General features: G+C 38.3%; 2 protein-coding genes and 1 pseudogene across 4 annotated transcripts; 1 reads left to right on the forward strand and 2 right to left on the reverse strand.

Annotated features, from left to right (window-relative positions):
* Window positions 1–1,894: 1,894 nt before the first annotated feature.
* LOC131323707 (uncharacterized) lies at window positions 1,895–3,792 on the reverse strand. Its single transcript, XM_058355555.1, has 4 exons — window positions 3,570–3,792; window positions 3,331–3,462; window positions 2,629–3,237; window positions 1,895–2,527 (listed from the first exon to the last, which is right to left on the reverse strand). The coding sequence occupies exons 2-4, from the start codon at window positions 3,412–3,414 to the stop codon at window positions 1,895–1,897; spliced, it is 1,326 nt and encodes a 441-aa protein (XP_058211538.1). The 5' UTR covers window positions 3,415–3,462; window positions 3,570–3,792.
* A 627-nt stretch (window positions 3,793–4,419) lies between these two features.
* Window positions 4,420–10,305, forward strand: LOC131323709 (uncharacterized; annotated as a pseudogene).
* Window positions 10,306–13,148: 2,843 nt separating this feature from the next.
* On the reverse strand, window positions 13,149–21,144 carry LOC131323171 (nudix hydrolase 23, chloroplastic). 3 transcript variants are annotated; one of them, XM_058354850.1, is made up of 7 exons: window positions 20,719–21,144; window positions 17,873–18,004; window positions 15,295–15,371; window positions 14,947–15,082; window positions 14,718–14,858; window positions 14,568–14,626; window positions 13,149–13,620 (listed from the first exon to the last, which is right to left on the reverse strand). In XM_058354850.1, the coding sequence occupies exons 1-7, from the start codon at window positions 20,980–20,982 to the stop codon at window positions 13,560–13,562; spliced, it is 870 nt and encodes a 289-aa protein (XP_058210833.1). In that variant the 5' UTR covers window positions 20,983–21,144; the 3' UTR covers window positions 13,149–13,559. The 3 variants fall into 3 exon arrangements, with proteins under 3 accessions (XP_058210833.1, XP_058210835.1, XP_058210834.1); XM_058354851.1 differs by lacking the exon at window positions 13,149–13,620 and adding an exon at window positions 13,651–14,361; XM_058354852.1 differs by lacking the exon at window positions 17,873–18,004.
* Between the last annotated feature and the right edge of the window lie 51 nt (window positions 21,145–21,195).

The raw sequence follows: 21,195 nt of genomic DNA on the forward strand, positions 1-21,195 counted from the left end.
ACTGGCCGAAGCCCTATTGGGAACGTCGTACGGAAATCCAACGCAATTCGTGGATAATGAGTTTGGTGAAGGGGCCGCTGCAGCATTCATGATAAGCACCCGAGAATGTAATGTAGGGTGCACTAGTGCTTAGTTTTAGTTTAATTTAAAGTATTAATTAGTTATTATTAATGATTTTTGCTTGTAGAGTGTTTTGGTTATGTTTTGTAGATAAATCGCCAAATAGAGGAATTTATGAAGTCTAAGGCATGTCAAGGTGGAATCAACCCGATGGCCAAGGAATTGCCAAGTCATTGCCCGAGCAGAACCAGAAATGGCCAAGGCAGAAGTTGGTTTGCCTGAGCGGAACCAGATTTTCCCGAGCAAGAGGCAGGCAGCCAAGGCAGAATTCTGAGTTATTGACCTCGGCATCGATGTCAAGGGATAAGTTCCATCGATGCCGAGCCCCTTAGTGATCCAGCCCCTTAACGACCTCGGCATCGATGGAAGGAAATGTTTTACATCGATGCCGAGCCCCATAGTAGAGCACTCTAAGGCCGTTGCCATCGATGCCGAGGGACTTAAGGACGAATTTTCTGAGCATCTTGGGAATATTCCAGGCACGGATCTACAGAATATAAAAGCTTATGTCATTTTGTAAAACAACAAGTAGATAGATTCAAGTAGCATAATTTCTAGATCTATATTAGATTTCTTTGCAATTCAAATTGTTCTTGAGTGTTCTTCATTTTTCAGTTTTGAATATTTCAATTTCTGTCTTTAGTTGTTAGTTTCTGATATTGTTGCCTTAATTAAAGTTGTTTATTTTCTCCCGATCTATCTTAATCTCTAATTTTCTTCTAGTGTTGCTTTTCAATTATGTTAAGTAGATTTTTGCTTGCTTTTATCTCTCTAGATATGAGTGAGTAGTTTCAAGGGTTAGGTCATGGGATGATTAGCATCTCATGGCTTAGGCAAAAATTGCATTTTGCACCCAACAAAGCTTTAAACTTTGATTTGAAAATTGATGTGGGGTTCGGGTTTGTTTGTCAAATCACCGAGGTGTTAACCTCTTTGATCATGTGTAGGTAGGAGCATCGCCTACCCACCACACATGATGCTTAGAGCTCTATCGCTCGAGGTATTTGCCAAATGAATTCTAGAGCTAGCTTGATTCTCAAATCATTTTATCTTCCAATTTGAGAACTTTAATCAAGTATCTTAAATTGTGTAATTGGGTGAAGAGTGTGATTTAGCTCGAGTCTTGAGTGTTAATAATTCCTAGACCTAGCCTATCTTTTCTCTAGTTAATTCGTTTTTAATTTAGCCTTTTATTTTCACCGTTTAAAGTAAAACAAAGTTGGCTGTCTAAAAGCCGAAAGCCCTTACTTGCATCTACAAATCCGATCAAGCCATATAATTATTCCCTTGGGTACGATCCCGGATTTCCGGTTTATTATGCTTCAACCGACGTGTTAAACCCTACGCTTGGGGTATTATTCCATATATCGGAGCAAATGAAGCAATTCAACTTCAACAACTGTTCTTCTTATTGTTCTCAATGGGAATTGCAGTTATGGTAGAGGGTGGATACGAAGCAATGATTTATTATGTGACTCTATTTTTATGCCCAAATTTTGTTAATTATTGATAGTTCTCCTACTCTCCTCTGGAACCTAAACCCACCTCCAGAATCTAGTTCAACGTATTGAGCTCTATAGAAATTTTTAACCTAGCATCACTCAAATTCGGAATTGAGCAGTCAGCATCGACACAAGTTGGAAAAACAGTCATATCTCCTAGCTCGAGACTCGAAATCACATTCCGCTTGCTTTGCTAGAAACTAGACACGTAGAGCTTTCCAACGATGCAACCCGTGCGCTTTGGTTATGCCTGAGCAATAACAGATTTGCTATTAAAGTTGAACTTTGACAAGTATGCACTTGCGTGAGGAGGGGATAAGATACTCCTTCAAGGTGGACAGGTTCGGGTCCATTTCTTGAGCTGTTTGTGGTTCCAGCTTAGAAGGAGTTTCAGCGCTAAGGTGGCTGGCCAGCCATGGATTTGTTGAGACAGCCTTGGATGATTGGTTGAGTGCAGGATCGGGGGTTTGAAACAAGTTCGGTGTTGAAGTTTGACATGCATGTACTCCTGCGAGGAGGGCAGAGAATTCTCCTTGAAGGTGGACATTGTTTAGGTCCATTTCTTGCCCCATTTGCGGTTGCAGCTTAGAAGGCGTTTCAGAGCCAAGGTGCTTCGCCATTAATATATTTTGACGCAACAAAAGACCTGCTATAGTTGCAAGAGTATTTGTCATCATAGTTACATCTCCAGTTGAAATTTGGGACACACCGCCTTCATTGCCACTTATTTTTTCCTCCAGTGTAAAATGAACCACCACCACCCCCTCCCTGTCATAACCTCCAATTTGGTCAAACCGATGCAAGACACTCTTAATTTCAGAATCACCCCAAGCAAGCAAAGAAGGGAATTTCCGAACATAAGGCATAACTGTAGGCCTTGGAGAGACACGATCCAAGTAGAAAACCTGCATTATGAGACAATTAAAGTAATAATGCATAACAAATAAATAACCAAAGTGAAATAAGGAATATGAAATGCGTTAATGCAGAATCACTCAATACCTACCACCAGGAGGAATAGGCACCCGCTTGGTTGTGCATGATCCTTATTGCGTTGGTCCAGTATACCCTTGCATAAGAAGTCTAAGGTCAGGTTTGCCCAATTCTGATTGGTCATTGCCGCAACATCACTAACAACATTAATAAGGGATCGAGTAACACCCGACTTTGTGGTTGGGCATAAAAAACATCCCAAGATGTAGAAGGCAAATTTCCTCTTGAAAACATCATCTACTTCCTCCGTTTTCTCCAAGTACTCTCTCAACTCTTTCAGTTGAACTACCCCATTCGTCATTCCAAGGTTTTTATAAACTTCTGAAAATTCTACCGACATATTTCCCTCCAACTCAATAAGGTTGCCTTGTGCATTAATGCCCAAGCACTCATGAACATGGGAATCAGTGAGAAGGAATGTCCGCCCATGAACAGTAAGTGAACGAGAAACAGGATCAAATTTATGCACCAACCAATTACATAGTGGATGGTTAAGAGCCGTACACCTCAATTCTAATATTCCACCCAACCCAATAAGCTGAACAGCACGGCGTTGATCTGGGCTTAACTTTTGTACTATTCTAACGATGGACTTTAAAGAAATACGGTTCTGTATCTTTTTCTGCAAATTTAACAAACATCATCAAATAAGTTGGCATTCCAAAATCAGGTCAAATCATATTCACCTAGACAAGTTCCAACAATTTGTACTCACTTTTCTGGGTTTTGGCGGAAGTACAGCTTTATGCTTGGTGAGTTCCTCTTTGGCCAACTCAGCCAAATCTTTGTACTTTTGCATGTGTTCGTTCGACAGGTTTTTCCATTGCTCACCAATGTCCCTCTTCGTCTGCAATACGTACCAAATCATGCACCAATGATCATTCGCCATCATCAACATTAGATCAAATAGATGCAATTAGATGACAAAATGTTAAGTTAAAATTATAATTTTACCTGATTTGTTATTAAGGTACCAGCATCTTTTAGATTGGCTATGGTTTCATTGCTACTTGCACAAACATAAAGTAGTAGTCAAACATTGTCATAGGAAAATACATAATTAAGCACCAAATCAGTGTTAAATGAATTAAATTTTCATTAACAAGGAATACTTATATAGAATGAAGGCCGATGGAACCCTTTCTTTCAAAGCATACTTCTGAATGATCTCGTCTGTCATGCTGAAAATACATAATTCATCATGGCCGTGTTACAATCAAACATAATATCGAGATGAAAATGTAATCAGCTTAAAATGTTTAATCATCAATTGGAAATGGAATCGTACAACTTCAATTGGAAATAGAATCCCTATTTAGTGCAAGGACATGCTAGTGGCACGAGTCACTAGTTATTAAACACCCTTATAGTTACAAAGAATTGAATAGTCCCGAGGGGACCTTCTTGCTCGTGCCTTAGGGCTACCCCTTCCTAATAAACTGGATGGAGATCAAATCTTTTAGTGACATTCTCAAAAGTTAGCAAAAAGAAATAACCATATGCCTACATATGATAAAACATAATAGTAACAAAGCATTTCATCTCCAAATGTAAGTTTCTAGGATTACTCAAAGTGTGCAAATCCATGAAGCTCAAAGTGATAACTAAATATACTACCACATTGTGAAGAGGGGACTTGAATGCCTCATTCATTTCAGAGGCATAGGCAATGATGTTCGTGTAGCTAGAGCAAACATTAGAATTCAAGTTGTTAAAACTTTTCTTATTTTAGTCTTTCCAAGTTTGCCACAAAGAGATAACCCACTCCATTAAAAGCTAGGCATGTTTTTTCAATAGCAATTGAATGCCCAACTCACAACCGGATTGCATCCAACCTCAAGTTGAAAGGTAAGTTAGGATGTGTACTGCAATCGGTTGGATTTCAATGTAGTGGGTTATCTTACAATAATACTATGAATCATTTTACTTATTAGACCACTTTTTGTTGCTTAACATCTTAGCCTGGCTTGTATGGTTGAACTAACACTAAAGAAACAAATGGTTGAACTAACAGTAAAGAAACAAAAATGCATGCACAACACTCACATGAATCTGTGCGGCTCACACAAATCCAAAAAAGCATTGCTAGGAACACAGTTATGGAAAGAGTTGTATTCAGAATTGTCCGATGCATGCATACACACATACATCGTATGGTTCTAAACAAATTGTTGTCCTGGACTTTTCCGATCCATAAATATGAAATCAAACACACCAAAATTTAATCAGTTAATTACTCTCCTTGCTTTGACAATTGAAAATGCTTAGCTAATCACTACGTTAGCAAATTCCTCATTTTCTATTAACGTTTGTTGCTTTCTCCAATTGGTCGAACCAAACAGAGCTCTCCACAGGATAAACTACTACAGACTTCCTTTTTAAATTTTTTTTTATAATAAGGTGCTTGCAGACTTTTTATCTTTCCCTAGTCAGCTTGCGTGTACCTCGAATTAATTCTTACAGCTCTTTTCATAATCTTTTCACATGCTTGCGTGTTGTGGTGAGATGGCTTCAAAAGTTACTGACAAAGAAAATCGAACATGAGACTTAAGGATGTAGCAAAGCAAACTATTCCTACTTTGTAGTAGGTTTTAGGCCACTGATAGATACTTGTCTAGTTCTACAAGTCAACCGCCCAAAACCAATCAGATTTCTGCATTTGTAACAGGAAAGGATATGTTAAGGAATCTAGCACATGAAAACTGAGATAATCTACAGAAAAATTCCTCTTTTCCTGACCAATTATATCGAGCCGACTAAACATATCTTTGTCAAACATAAGTTACTTAATTGAATCAGGTGGTGGGTAGTTATTATCTAGGAAAAATCAAGGGAGCTGTTGTAAATAATCATGACCAAACTAACACGAAATAATGTTTAAACTACAATGAACAAAAGATGATCAGGACATCTTGGAAAGGTAGAAGGTTTAAGTGACTGTGAGTACCATAAGCCTTTACACAATCTGAATTTGAAAAACTATATTCATGGCAGCATCAATGAATATATCTTTTGAAAAAGCAACATCAATCAGCATTCTAGATGACCAATATAATAATAGGTTTTAATACCTTGAAGGGCAATCTTTGGACACAGGGTGTCTCTCACAATATCAATAACTGCAGCTTCCTTTCTATCATCCAGTGACCAAATACAATGTGCTGATCCGTACTCTTTCGGTTAGCAGTAATGGCAAACTCAAAAGAAGAGAAGTAAGCCATAAGTTGTCTTGACTACAAATAATTAGGTCCTGTTCCAGAAGCCTTCTTAAAAAAATAACAGCTTATTTCACATTTTTAAACTCAAAAATAAAGTAAATAAAAAATAATTTTTCAATTTTTTTTTTGCATCATATAAAAGATCTCATTGAGATCTTCCAAATAAGATCCATATTACATATTTTTAGATTTCAATGAGTCCATAATATTTGAGCTTGAAATTGCCTTTTTAAAAAATAAGGACTTATTTTTTGTTCCAGAACGGAGCCTTAGGCTCAGATTTAGCAAAAACGAAAGGAAAATTGCAGAAAAAAAGCCTCTAAAGTATCGAGCTGTATTCCTTCCTTAACACCTTGTCACAAAGTTTCAGACCCTTCCAAATATTAGAAACCAATACTCAAAAAAACAATCCCCTGCCCCTGGGAGGTAGTGTGTGCTCGAGCACATGTGCATTTGTATTATCACGCGTTTGATACGACAAGTATTCCTACCACGTAGCCCCAAAGATCGAAACGCACGACCGTACAAAACTATTCGGATGAATTACAAGAGAACCCTAACTATTCTAATGAACAAAGAAACCAAAAAAAAGTGCAGGAAAATGAAAAAAACCCTACGAAACCCTATTTACAGTAGCAATGGTTACCTTGTCACGAAGCAGCGATCGACAACAGAAGGTAGAACCAGAATGGGGATGAAGATACGGACTGAGAGCGACGGAGAAGAAGAAGATTAGGACGTAGGGTTTTTTCTCCATTAGACAATTATTCCCTACAGCAGCTTGTTTTGTCAAAAAGAAAGATGAGTTGTTTTGGGCCCTTCGATCTTCTCATTAATGTGTTGACAGCTCCATATTAAAACCATCACATGATTCTAACAGAGAAATCCTCATAGAGGATCCGGATCCCAAAATTTTTGCCGTAAAAAAGTTTGATTTCAAATTTTTGGGGGATTCTCCTTGTATGGGCGGGACCAATTGCATACATAATCGGAAAATCGAACATACAATATTGAATCTGCATTCCGATGAAAAGGTTTTCAAAATCCGTTAGACCCAAAATTTTATGAGAATGATTAAAACAACAAATACAATAAAATTAATGGTATCGATCGTCATGATAGTGATGCGGTTGTGTGACTACTGTATATTAGACTACAGCACAAGATCTTGGTTCATAATCAAAAAAGTGTAATGTATAGATTTTAAAGGTGGTTGGCAACTAATTTTTTTTCAAATGCTCGATCTAAACCGATGGGATTTAACATCTTGTTCATTTAATTATTGTCACCAAAATCGGTGATAATCGGATGTTGACAACCACATAATCGGAATACATTTGGTGCTTCCAGAAGCGTTAAAGTCCCATACTGCACCACTCTTGGGCCGCCTCGGCTATTTTTTTCCGAATTGGGACCGTCTATACTTTACGTAACAAAGATTAGAATACTTCTGCCAAAAATGAATTAAATTTCTTATCAATACATACTTGATCGGATGTAAAATGTCATTATAGTAATGAATCTACGTCCCAATAAAAAGGCTTTCTAAACCCGTAGTCCCAAAAAATTTACGAGAACAATTAAAACACCAAGCGAAACAAACTGAACGGTATCGATCATTGTGATTGTGTTGCGATAGTATGAGTATTGTACATTACACAAAAACATAAGACCTTAGTTTAGAAACAATGAAATTCAACATATAGATTTTAAAGGAAGCTATTCAATAATTTTTTCTGATGACCGATCTAAACCGTTAAGATTGCACATCTTATCGATTCTATATTTTTTGCCAACTTTAGTGATAATCGGATGTCGGCAACCACATGATCGGAACACATTCGATGCTTATGTAGGTATTAAAGTCCTATAATTCACAACTCGATGACCGCTTGATCAATTTTTTAAAATCGGAACCGTCTATCATTTCCGTAAGAGAGATTAGATCATTCTTGCAAAAAAAATAAGTAAATTGCTTATCGTTACAAACTTTATCGGACATAAGTTATCATTCTTCTATTGAATTTTTGTACCAATCAAAGAGTTTCATAATCCGGATGGAGCCCAAAATTTTCATAAATAACTAAATCAACAAGAACAACCAAATTAACGGCCTTGATTATTAAAATAAATGATTTTTTGAGGTCCATTACATTTTACTGTTGAACATAATCGCAAGAAACATTTACATTTTAAATTTTTTTCCCATTTAACCATGGTTAAACATTTTCAAATAAAAAAATAAATGAAAAAATGACAGGTGGGTATTGTTATGGTTTTAGAGGTTGTTATACCTTTTAGAGGTTATTGTTATGCTTTTATGTGGTCATATTATGCTTCTTTTACTTTTTACTTTTTGTTATGCCTTTTATGGTTTTTGTTATACTTGTTGTTGGTTTTGTGCTATGCTTTTCAATGGTTTATGTTATGCCCACATGGTTATAACTCAGCAGTTATGTCATTTAATGGTTTTGTTATGCCTATTTTGGGTTAATGTTATACCTGTTTAGGAAATGTTATACTCATGTTATGCCATTAAATTCACGTGTTATGCCTTTTTGGGTTTACTTGTTATGCTATTTAGTGGTTTTGTTATGCCAAATTCGATGACCTGTTAGGATGACCAGTTAGACCAATTTTTTTTGGTCAAACTGGCATGCGTGGCACAATCTCAACCATTGGATCGGAGTTTTGGTTATGCCTTGGTTATGCCTTGTTATGGCTTGGTTATACATATAATTGGTTTGGTTATGCTTGTAATGATTTTGTTATGCCAAAAATTACGGTGTCCCCAAAATGACTGGGGACATCGAAGTCGTTCCCTTATTAATCTACAAAGTAGAAGAACAATCGATTAAGATAATCGAGTGAACAATTACAAGTTATAACTACTTCTAGAAAAGAAAAGATAAAGGCATGTTGGCGTTGTTTTGTTGTGTCTAAAACTATTACGATCTCAAGCATAAATAGGCCTGCTCCAATTTGAATTTGAATCGCCCCTCCAATCCAATATGGCAGTTACTTCTCCTTTTCGTCCCTCCAATCCAATATGGCAGTTACTTCTCCTTTTCGTCCCTCTTCGTAAATAGCTTCCACAAGCATTTGAGCATATCCAAACAATTGCTCCTTTAATCATGGGAGAACTGCCCCTTTGATCATGGAAGAAACCGAATACCCTTCCTGTTGACACCTGTGATTCAATCGTTGAAGGTAAGAAACTATAATAGTCAATCGACGGGTGAACCTCCCTCTCATGTTTAACTTATAAGACTTTATTATGGCTCTGTAATAATCATGTTAATTAACCACATTAATTAACCAGACCATAAGTCTCATTGATTTTTCAATAATACCCTTCTATCTATGTCATGTGCCATGTGTCACTCAATTGACGGGAAATTTAATAAATTACAAATATGGTGCAAACAGCCACATCAATATTGCCTGCTGAGTAAGTTGTGTTTGGAGATCCCTTTCTGTCGAGTCTTATTTTCTCCTTCTCCTTGCTCAATCTAGTCTCTGTTTTTTTCTGGATTTTTTTTTTCCTTTTTCCTGGAGATGATTTTCTTGATGTCTTAAAGTAAAGCATTTTCATATTCCTGTTTTGTTGTAGCGAAAGCCATGAGGAGCTTGGAACAAAAGATCATCCCCTGCCATCCACTCAAATCAGCTGCTTGTCCATGCCTGATGAATCTAGCTCTATTGATCTTGTGAACTTCCTCATAGAGGCCCTTCAAAAAAAAAAACTCCCTCAGAGAGAAAATACACCTGCTAGGAGCTAGTGAGGTTGGAAGGGGACTCAAAGAAGGGCGTTGCGACCACAATTCAACCGTCATTTATGCCGAAACTAATGAAGTATGTGATGCATGTGTCTGACCCATTTCAACTCCCCATTACAACTGCCCTGAATGCAATTTAATTCTCCACAGAAGTTGTGCGGAGTTACCCAGCGATATACAACATCCTTTCCACACACATCACCCACTCATCCTCCAAAAGATGCCATTTTTTCAATGTGATGCCTGTGGACGTTACTGCAATGGCATTTCTTATGGATGTCGTGGTTGCAATTTCGATCTTGACATCAAGTGTGCCTCCTTACCAACTACCATCAGACACGAAGCTCATGAACTCAATCTTGTCGATGACAAATGTGACGAATGGTGCAGTTCTTGTCGTTAATTTTTTGCCTACAGCAACTACAAGTTCTGCTGTAAGGATTGTAAATTCAATCTACATATCGAATGTGCTTCGTTGCAACAAACATTTAGACACAGACATGACCAACATCCCCTGATCTTAAAATATACCCCGTTTGGAATCAAACCTGAAGAGTATTATTGTGAAATTTGTGAGGAAGAAATGAACACAAAGCTCTGGTTCTACTATTGTGCAGATTGCAACTACGCTTTTCATAGCAAATGCCTCTGTACTGCTGCTGATGAATTTGCAAATGTCAAGGTCGGGGCCATTGTCAAGGTGAAAAACCACTGCCACCACCTCACCATTCAACAGGCAAAATACAACGGCCTTAATTGTGATTGATGTCTTTTACCTTGTAAAAATTTGTTATGTGAATGCAAAGAATGTGATTTCCACCTCCACCTTCTTTGTGCCCTCGCGCCCCACTTCGCCGAATTCCAAAGGATTGGATTTATTTGTCGTGAACAAAGCATGGAATATGATTGAACAGACATTCGAAGCTTGAGATAGTTGACCAACTTCTTCACATGAAGCATGGAATATGCTTTAAATAGTTGATCAACTTCTTCACATGACGCATGGAATATGATTGAACAGACATTCGAGCTTGTTGGTATCTGGATAGTCACCTGAACAGCTGGTTGGTACGAAAGTTCACCTGCCTTGCCTTTTCTCTACTGCTACAAAGCATGAGGAAGTAGAAGAAGTTTCTCTATCCCTGCAAGGCCTTGGGGTTAAGACATAAATGTGGGCGATCTGGGTCCATGGTAGGTCTTGGTATCAACTTTCTTTTCATGGAGATGGTGTCTTTATGGTCTCTTTTGCACGTTGATTTCGATATCAATTGTTTTTCTTTGAAGTCTCTTCTCTTCTTGTTATGTAATTTATGTTGTGTCTTGAGATGATTGTTACTTCATCTCGAATTGTGTGCGCAATCTATTCGTCAATAAAGCAAATGGTTTGATCTCATTCAGTTATATATGCTTTGCCAGATTGCATTCCTAACCGTATCTTTCTGCCATTGGGGCTTGTACTTTTGATTTATGCGTTGAACGTGCTTGTGGGATATGGTAGTCCATGAAAAATCAGTACATTCAAGTGTTTCGAATGACGAGGACGAGGAGGCTCCAAAACGGATAACATTAGGACGATGTGAAGTGGCAAAGGGGCATCTCTTCAAACAAAAATGTTTACCAATTGTGGAGAAGATACATATCAACCTTGAGGGCAACCTTGGTTTTAATGGTTGGAGAAGGATGTGATTATATTTATATAGTTTCTATATTTCTTATTTGATAGATGTCAATGTTTGATTATGGCCTTTTAAGTTAAGTCTTGCATTCCAAGATATCATGTCTTCTAATTTTGCTCCATTTTTAGTTTCATGCCTATTTCAGATTGGAGATACCATATGACATTATTATGTAAGAATAATGTTTGATTTGCCTATAGGCGTTGAACCTTAGATCCCCTCGAAGCGATCCATTTCTTCCATGTTCTCTATATTTAGATCTCTTAGTAATATTTTTGAGCGCACCTATCACTTGAAAGGCAAGTCACGAAGTGCATTCGATATGACCACTACAACAATCCCCGTGAAAATATTGGTTTCGAATGCAAAGAACATTATTCAGCCTCAACCTTCTTTATGGCTGGAACGAATGTTATGAGTACTGAATCCGCATGTTTCGAAAGACGCATGAAATATGATTGTACAACATTCAGCTCTTCGCTCACTTTCTTCATACGGACCGTCGAATGTGGTAGTATCCAGATAGCCACCCTAAAAGTTGATTGTTACTAGGTTCAAGGTAGGTGCTAATTCGAGTTTCAGTTGCTTTTCTTTGGAGTTTCTTTTCTTCTTCTTGTCTAACCATATGCTGTTACTAGAACAATTTTATTCCTTTTCGGAATTGTATTCCCAATCCATTCTTCGGTATAGCCAATGGCTTAACTCATTCAGGTATTCTTCACACATTACAATTACAACCGTCTTTCTGCCGTTGGAATTGATACTTTTTCTTATATATACTTCTGTGCATCGAACTGCTTGTTTGTCGATATGCCAATGAGGGCATAAGTGAGATATTCCATAGCACACATTGTATTAACATACATGAGTGATTTCTCCGCCTAACAGCTTAAGTTTTGTGGTAGAATGTAAAAAAGATGTACAATACACACCCCACGATAGAAAGGCTGCAGAATGATAAAACTACTAAAAATAAGTTCTGTGTGATAGACCATGTAGACTGGCTGCACGCGAGCAGAATTTTGTTCATGCTCATTGTGCACATAAAATAGATTTTCCCGAAGCAGCAATTAGAAAAGCTACTTATTCTGTAGCTTCTTCATTTGCACACATCCCACACAAGCTACGTATCTGCACAACAATAAGCACAATCTTGTTTCTTCGCAACCTCTGATCATATATCACAGTAGAGGTTGAACTTGGAAAACCGATAACCAAGAAGAATTAGCAAGAGCCGATCAAAAAACAAAAGAAGAATTAGCGAGAGTGAGAGTGAGAGTGCGTGAGCAATTAACATGCTCAATGGTTTCCGGCAATGATACTGCGGTGCACTGGTAGGATTGTCCCTGGGCACTGTGTGTACTGCCACAAGCATCACATCAAACCAGACTTAGCCTCAACTCGAGCTCGAAAGCAACTAAGCAAGTCAAAAAGATCACAATTGTAAAATAAATGCCGACAAGGGTTGAAGCAGTAATCACATTGGTAAGTCAAATAAAGCATGTAAAGGAGGGTGATGGGGTGTTAAGGTTGGACTAGATGGTTCATGTTTTGGGGACGGCCAAAATGCGCTGTGTGTGTGTGTGTGTGTGTGTGTGTGTGTTTAAGCAAGAGATGACATGCTTAAAAGCAAGTCCTGAAGTGAATAGTATTTAGTAAACAAACCAATGAAATTTTTGACAACGCAGAAACAAAGTGGCAGGCTATGAATTAAAATATCTCAACACCGTCCATATTTTTCAAGACAAATATGATTCCATCGCGTAGCTGTGATGTCCAATCAACTTAATTTATATGCTTGGCCTACTCTGTAAGATCAACTGATTAGATCATAACAGCTGTATGTAATATGGACCCATATTATAGCAAACATACCATGCATTAGGCTTTGGATTTTGAAATTATGCATTTTGCTACAGAGTATGTTTTCAGACAACAATGGAGCACTGCATCATCAGCTGAGCATCAAGTTACATACATGGAGAAGGCAATTCCTCGTCCATGGGGTGCTATATGCATCAAAAGAACTGGTATTACTATCTGTACATTTCATTGAATACTACAAGATTGACAAGAAGGAACTCCGTCAGGAAACAAATCATCCGAGACTGGCCAATGGGGAAATTACCTTGTAGCAGAGCGAGTGCCCCACAAGCAAATTTTACAACAGTGAAATGGAGAGGAGCGGAATCCAACTCCAAATGGTAGGTTTCTCACTCTTCATTCGGTGCTCTTTTCACGACAGAAAAATGTTGAAAGAATCACTTCATATCAGGACTGCAAATGATAATCAAGCGTATAGGCTTGAATATCGGAAGGGCTCGTGCCAGGCCTGCAAAAAAAAAAAAAGTACAAGAAAAATACACAACTCTGACAATGTGGATTGTGTTTCTATACAAATAACGATTAAAGGTCATTGAACTCTGATCGATCCCAAATAGTCATTTGGCTCAAAAACGAGAAATAAATTGGATTTCAACAGTTCTTCCATTACTGGTTCCCAATACTGAATTCGCAACTCACTGTGCGGAGCATGCGAAACTATTTTTGTTCAACTCTGACCTAGTTTGGAAATCTAACGGTGCAAAAGGCAAAACTTACACGTGATTTCAGCACAACCGGACTACAATCAACTAATCAAGTGTTCACATTTAACTTTTGAAGAAGTTTAATTATTTTCTCGTTCCACATAACAAGCCAGAATTCTATACGCGTGACGACATTGGAAATGAAGACCGAACTTACATTCTCTCAGATGTTTTCACCACGTGTAATTCCAACATTTTTGCCGTATTATTCCCCTCTTAACGGAAATGTGGGCAGGGGTGAAGGAAGCCCCCATCCGGCATCAGGTAAGGGAAGCTGGGTTTGCAGAGGGAAGCTGGAATAGGTTTGCCAGGTGTCCCCCATGCCATGCTTATGAACCTACCTATTGCCATCCTTACCCAGGCTGCTACTGCCACTTCGGGCAGCCGCATCACTACTTTCTGCTTCAATAGCTCCCTGCTACCAATATCAACTCTGTATTCTTTGAGAATGGCGGCTACATTCAAATAGCAAGAGAGAATATTTCCTACAAGACCTAACAAGCTTGATTCAAATCTTTTGTTCTCTTAACAAACTTGGAATATAACACCATGTCCGTATTTTCTTCATGTCCTATAAAAACAGGCTACAAGTTGGGATAGACACATCAATGGTCTTATTTCTCAAGGATGATATATGACCCAGAGTTTTCAAGAAAAAATTGCTCATGTGTACATGGTTAACTGAAAATACCTTTTATTAATGGTGCCATAGTGGAACCTTGGTCTTCCAACCTTTCTATCTGCAATGTACTACAGCCACAAAACAAATACATAAGCTAATAAAACAACCATGGCATAAGTGATACAAACAACCAGCTGTAGTTCTTGAAACTTGCCCTACCAAGTTTAAGGTAACCAACATTGATGAAAATGCCAAAGAATCAAAAGGAATATCATCAAATGAGAAAAGCCTGCAATCCGATGATTCTGGACCTGGGGAAAAGTGGAGCCTCTTCAATTTTGCCAAGAAAATTATGTAAGTCTGCTCCAAAAAAGAGGAAAATTAATATACAAACATCATTATGAGAAAGCCGTCAAACTACGGTCAGCAAACAGGTATTTCTCCTCACTTGGCCTATACGAGGGATGTCTAATTGTGCAAAAGGTGACAGCACCTCCACTTCTGCCCCTGCTTCTTCCCATGTTTCTCTTATAGCTCCTTCCGCAGCAGACTCCCCGATCTCCATATAACCAGCTGGAAGAGTCCTGAACATAAAGTATCAAAGAGAAATGATTTAAAGGACCTACGGTGAACAATGAAACATAGAAGATACAGGGACCTAACTTATAAGCAGAAAGGTGCATTTTTTTCCCTAGCATGTACTTTTTTCTATTGAATTCCTTAGAAATGATTTTAATAAGTTAGTTTGTAAAAGATTGTTTCTCTCTAGATTAACAATGAACCCACAAATTCATACCAAAGACCATAAGATGGTTGAATCTTCCTCTGGCATAGCAGGATCTTGTTATCATGTTCAATGAGGCAACCCACAACCTGCAAGGACATAGGTCACTTGTTCTATTATGAGTTTAATTAGCGGAGGGAGTGGGGTGGGATGGACAAATGGATCTAAAAATTACTAAAGAGCTATTAAAAATGAGTTGCTATTTAAACATTTGAACAGACATTTAACGCATTTAAAATTCAAGAAGAAATTTATGCTGATAACGGAGCAACACCGCAGAGCAGATGGTGTTACTCATGCAAGAGCTTTAAAAAAGCACACCAAGGCCCGAGCCAAAGCATGAGGCCTCCCAAGTCCTACCCAAATCAAGGATGCTCGTTTTACGTGGCACCTTGGAAGAGAGCCACCATTGCCACTGTGGTCACCTTGCAAAGTGACAATAAGGTTATTGAAGAGGAGCAATCCTCGCAAAGCCAGCCTAGCGTGCAGTTGGGGGCTAGAACATCTCAGCTCTACAGTTAAGAGCATGTAAGCATGCAAATATCTTAACAATTCATGATGGACACTTTCTTGGCCCGATCTTAATCGCACAAAGTGGGACCAGAGGAATGTTGGGAACCGGGAGCAAGTGCGGGCAGCGAGAGGATATACAAGGATCTAAGGTTGATATACTTGAGTACATATACGCTAAAAATATTATTGTTTTCTTAATACACAGATATTATGGTTATATCAAGTACTTGAGCAAATTTGAGTTAAATTCTTCTAGTATTTTATTATTACCTAATATTTTCTCTTGTTCGGCAGCTCATCTTTTGTTCCCTTTGGGATTCATATGCATGAAAGATTCTATCCTAGTTGGTCGCGCTCCTTTCTTGATGGGAGCGAGGTTCCTAGGAGAATCTGTCTTGGGAGTGCGGAAGCAAGATTCTAGGATGGATTCCTCAGCTCGATAGAAGAATCATGCAACTAAGGACCTGATGTCTCGGTATGACGTCCTTCACCCATGGTTGGCTGACAGAGAAGCCTGCATCTAACGATGGCTCTGACATCACCCAACCTTGCAAACGAAACTCTCTCAAACAAGGTTTTAAAATGGGGTGGTTTCCGTAAGCTAATCGTAATTGTGGCATGTATCGGTTATGGTAACCGTGACCAGACCTTTAGAACACCAGTTATGTTACTAAGCCTTCTTTTAGTCCTCTTTCTTGTTTGTTCCAAACTAAAACACTGCCTTAGGTTTCAACAAACTGCTGCAGAAGTGGATCTACAGATTTGAAGAACCAATAGACAAGTTTACAATCAGGTCTCTTGAACGTCACCCAAACTGTCCAAAAAAGGTAATTGTTTTTCCTGCACTTTTCAGCTTAATCTTTGAGGAATTGAGATTACTTGGATAGTTATATCTTCTTTGTTTTAGAATAAATTGTTCAACAATTGTTGGATTACAATCTTCCAACCCTCATGGTTCAACAAACATTGAAACACAACCAAGTAACGGTAAATGGTGCAGTATAATACTTTAAGGTCACTACATTAAAAGTTTTCCGAACTCTTTCAAAAATTCATTGCGTACATATATTACTTGTACCACCCCATGAGATAAGAACATTTTCAGATTAGCAACAACTGAGGCTGTTCAAATAGGCATTGAACAACTAACTGGTAAGGACAAGATCTCTACCGGATTTAGACCTTGAAATTTTGAATATTAATATACTTGACACTTTTTGGCACTATAGATGATTTGCAGGTCTGAAAATCAGATACTATTATGTGACCTTTTCAGATCAGTCACTACCAATATGTATTCGCTATCAAAGTATTTTTTCGTTCTTTTCCCGTTTCATGGCAACATCATGGGTCATGATTACAAAGTTTCTCTTCTTCAACCCTACAACAATTTTCATATTTTCCTTTTTCTTACTAGATATAAAGAGAAAACAGCTTCATCTCCCAAAATAAACTCACAAAGAGATGATGTAATTCCACAATGGAGTCTTAGATATCCACAAAACTTCACCTAAGGGCGTCCGCACTTCAATTGTGTTAAAGTGTGGACGTCCCCTTTTCCGACCTAATTTCGATGATCCGAGCCGCTCAATGTGTTCATAGCGTAATTTTAAGAGTACCCGCGAGAAATAAGCGAAAAAAATGACCGGAAAGGGCTCCATCCGAGCACTTTTTTTGAACTGTTCAATAAAAACTGCTTGAATGAAGCCCTTCCGGGTCTTTTTTTTTGCTGATTTCTCGCGGGTACCCTTAAAATCACGTTCTAATCACATTGAGCGGCTTGGATCATCGAAATTCAATCGGGAAAGGGGACGTCTGAGTGCGGATGCCCTTATAGGAAGGGGACTGCTTAGATATCATCTTCCAAAGTAAATGTTAAGAAAGCATCCCCCAAATCAAATACATTCTTGTCAATTGACCATATAAACACAACTGGAGCTGGTCTTTTCCAAAAGGATGCATAGTCTCAGAGAAGATTATATGCAGGATCAGGCCCCAAAAACATTTGACATATGCAATATTGGGCGCTAAATCACAAAGCTCTATGTAAATCTGAACTTCAATAAGATGAACTTACCATTTTCGGGTTTTCATAAGCAATTTTCCCACAGAGTGTGCAAATAGCTCTCATCTTCTCTTCCCCATCCGGTATTTCATGCTTTGTAGGGCCACCACACAACTGACAGAAATTGATCTTTCGAATGTACCCCTGCATTGAAGTGATATTACTATATCTGGAGAACCAGATGGGAGAGGATGTAGAGAGAGCGAGTTATGAAAGCACACATGCATGCTGGCCCACACACAAGTTTGTGACTTTAAGCTCAACATACGGAATTCTTACATGGATGAGAATGTATTATCAGATGAAACATCATCATGAACATCATCAGACATTGTGACATGCATCAATTCACTTTGCCGCCCTTGCGATGCCTCGTTAAGTCTACCACAACAAGCAAGAAGAAAAAGACCAAATCTATTGATGATATACCGATTATGTGATTTATGTTGGCCGCACTAGCCTCGTGCTATGTTGAATGCACTAGCCTCGTGCAATATATGGAACCACGGTGATATCATTTTTCTTGAAACAACAGAGCATACACAAGAAGTGCAACTGCTATGTGGGAGTAGGATAGAGGAAGATAGCACGACAAATCATCTCAAATTCCTTAAAAGTTAAAACCCTGAAGCTAATGCAGCATATATACGTAAATACACACGCACACAAACACAGAGATATCGATGTATATGGGGAGGGGAGAACTCTTAGATTCTCAAAGTTTTAGACGGTACAATCTTAATATGTAACTGGTCCATCAGTGTTCGGTATTCACTTGCAACAAATGAAACACCCCCCACCCCCCGAAACAAAGAGGGATTGTGCTCCTTCTCGCCAAATAAGTCAAACTCCGTTCCCAGTATACTCTGTCAGCACAAATCCACATAAACAAATTATGTGCAAGTGAAGATTTCGATATAAATTGCGTGTGAGTGTCAATTCTAACCGACTTTAACACAGTTCATGTCGAATCATAAGGAAAGAAACCATGAAATTCATGCTCAGTGCCAGCGTGCTTTAGATTACATATACAAATAGGCTGCTAACGCTCCCTTATTCCTACTAAGATTTCATCGGAATGGTAGGAAATATTATTGATGATAACAAGAACAATGAAGAAAACGTTACCGGGGGCTTACATCCCTCTTAAGAGAAGGTAGGACCCAAATGGGTGGAGTAAATTCCCAAGTACATACTCCACTCCCACAACAAGCTCGCCTGGCCAAGCAGTGAGCCAAATTATACTTAAAACAATCAAAAGATGTGTACCAATTACAATGTTCTAACCTGATAAGACTTGACATAAAGACTCAACACATGAGTTGATGAGTCATAAACGGAAACCCTTTTGCCCATGTCCTACCATTTTCTTTGATTTTTACAATTACTTAACGGCAAGATCTAAAATGTAAACACAGAAAATTTAACCTATACAATGGTTTCTTTCCAATTGACACATTAAAATCAGACACGATGTCTTAAAATTTAAAACATATTTACAAATGTCCGAGGCATACTCCATTCCAATACTATTGATTTTCTTCCTCTATGCCCAGCATTAGGAAGCAACCATAATTCCATTAACATCTTTACTTCATCCAATTTTCCAGGAAGCTCGGTTTTCCATTCTCCCAATTCAATGTTCAATTCTTATTACCACCAAGAAATCTTGTTTGTCGCAATTTTACGAGGGTTCTGTACTTCTGTCCCAAGATTCGGAGTAACCACTAATGTAAGATTTGGGGATCAGCCCCATGTTTGATTAACAAGCACCATAGGACAAAATAAGATTTCCCAGTGACCAACCCTATTTCAGTCACTCAATGTGGTCAGTTTTCTCTCATTTACTCAGACATGTACTCTTTCACAAAGCTAGCTAAGAGATAGTTGACTGGATTTGTTCATGGTCACGTATACAATGTTTCTCTTGTTGCCTGTAAGTCCATTTGAGTGCCTAAAGAACCATAAACGTACACACAAGCCCATGATGAAACTGCTATTCATTATTCAAGGTAAGTAGGAATCTCCAGTAAACTGAAATCAATTATACTGGAAACAAAACAATTAAGAAAAAAAAAAGGTATCAACAGCATACAATGCCATTCCCAACATTCAGATAAAGATCATGTGCCCCCTCAGAAGTACAGACTCTTTTATATCAAATATAAACACATATTTTCTTCCAACATCAGTATTAGAAAGCAGATAAGTATTCTAAATTTCCTGGAAAGAAGTGGAAAGAAATTTCCAGACGCACACATCAAGGGATTCAAATGCATCGCAACTATCTATCAATGTTAAGGCCAATCCTTAAACAAGAACATACAAATAATGATATATAAAATCTTAATCTCCCTGTTTCTCTCATCAGTGATCAACGTGTAAATGGAATTCCTATTTTGCATTTTGCAAGCAATCAATATTGTCCACCACAATCCCAGCAAAGATCAAAATATTTCACCGTGGAAAACCCCATTTCCATCTCCATCAAATTTATCACATTACCAGTGCCACTAATCACTCGATTCAATACCTAAATACACCCCCAAATCAACAAAATAAAGGGAAAACTTTTTGTTAACGCTGTGAACCCCAAGAACAGCATTTCTTTTTTCTTGATGGATATAGGCTAGAGCCCTCAAGAACATTCGGCTCAAACAACGAACTAAAGAAATTAGTATAAAACATCACAATAACCCAGAAATGAGAAGTTGCTTAGCAATTCAGTTGAAGAAGAAAAGATACATCACCACATTGCAATAAAAAATTACAAATTCCACAAAAGTGAAGTGCAAATCCAAGAACCAAAACAAAACCCATCAAAATTAACACACAAGTTCTAATCAACAAGAACTTACCGTGGACTTCAACGTGGGCGATGATGAAGGTGAAGTCACATCTGGGTTCGACTCAGAACGAGTACAATACGCAGGAAATGCTCTGAAACAACGGCCCTTCATCGAAGAAACATTCTTTACGGTTCTTCTTGGAGGGCAACAGGAGAGAGGTGATGGTTTGGCAGAGGTTGGAACCAAAGAGAGGGCACAATTCCCATGGGGTTTCAACCGGTGCGAAACGAACCCAGAAGAGGAAGAACCAAGAATTTGTATAGCTTTAAGCATAGTTGTATGTATCTATCTATACACGTAAACAACATGGGCTGAAAATTTTCGAAGGGAAAAATATGTGAAGGGATTTGAGGTATGAGTTTGATGAACGGGTTGCAAACATTGGGTTCGATCGCGTTTTGCCTGAGAACGGATTCTGTGAGCTCCTCATCAGTATCTACTTGTCTTGTACTGTATTGATGTGATAAGGGCGTCGTATCACGAGGC

This window comes from Rhododendron vialii, chromosome 4a (assembly GCF_030253575.1).
Source record: "Rhododendron vialii isolate Sample 1 chromosome 4a, ASM3025357v1".
In the NCBI taxonomy this organism is placed as follows: Eukaryota; Viridiplantae; Streptophyta; class Magnoliopsida; order Ericales; family Ericaceae; genus Rhododendron; species Rhododendron vialii.

What these genes read in the sequence shown, in the direction of transcription:
- LOC131323707 (XM_058355555.1), bottom strand. Translation starts at nt 3,414, where the DNA reads ATGCAAAAGTACAAAGATTTGGCTGAGTTGGCCAAAGAGGAACTCACC. An exon ending in TTCCGCCAAAACCCAGAAAA is followed by an intron (nt 3,238 to 3,330) that starts GTGAGTACAAAT and finishes TTAAATTTGCAG; the next exon opens with AAAAAGATACAGAACCGTAT. An exon ending in GGTGCCTATTCCTCCTGGTG is followed by an intron (nt 2,528 to 2,628) that starts GTAGGTATTGAG and finishes CTCATAATGCAG; the next exon opens with GTTTTCTACTTGGATCGTGT.
- LOC131323171 (XM_058354850.1), bottom strand. Translation starts at nt 20,982, where the DNA reads ATGCTTAAAGCTATACAAATTCTTGGTTCTTCCTCTTCTGGGTTCGTT. An exon ending in CAACCATCTTATGGTCTTTG is followed by an intron (nt 15,083 to 15,294) that starts GTATGAATTTGT and finishes CTTTATGTTCAG; the next exon opens with GACTCTTCCAGCTGGTTATA. An exon ending in TATGGCACCATTAATAAAAG is followed by an intron (nt 13,621 to 14,567) that starts GTATTTTCAGTT and finishes TTTTTTTTGCAG; the next exon opens with GCCTGGCACGAGCCCTTCCG.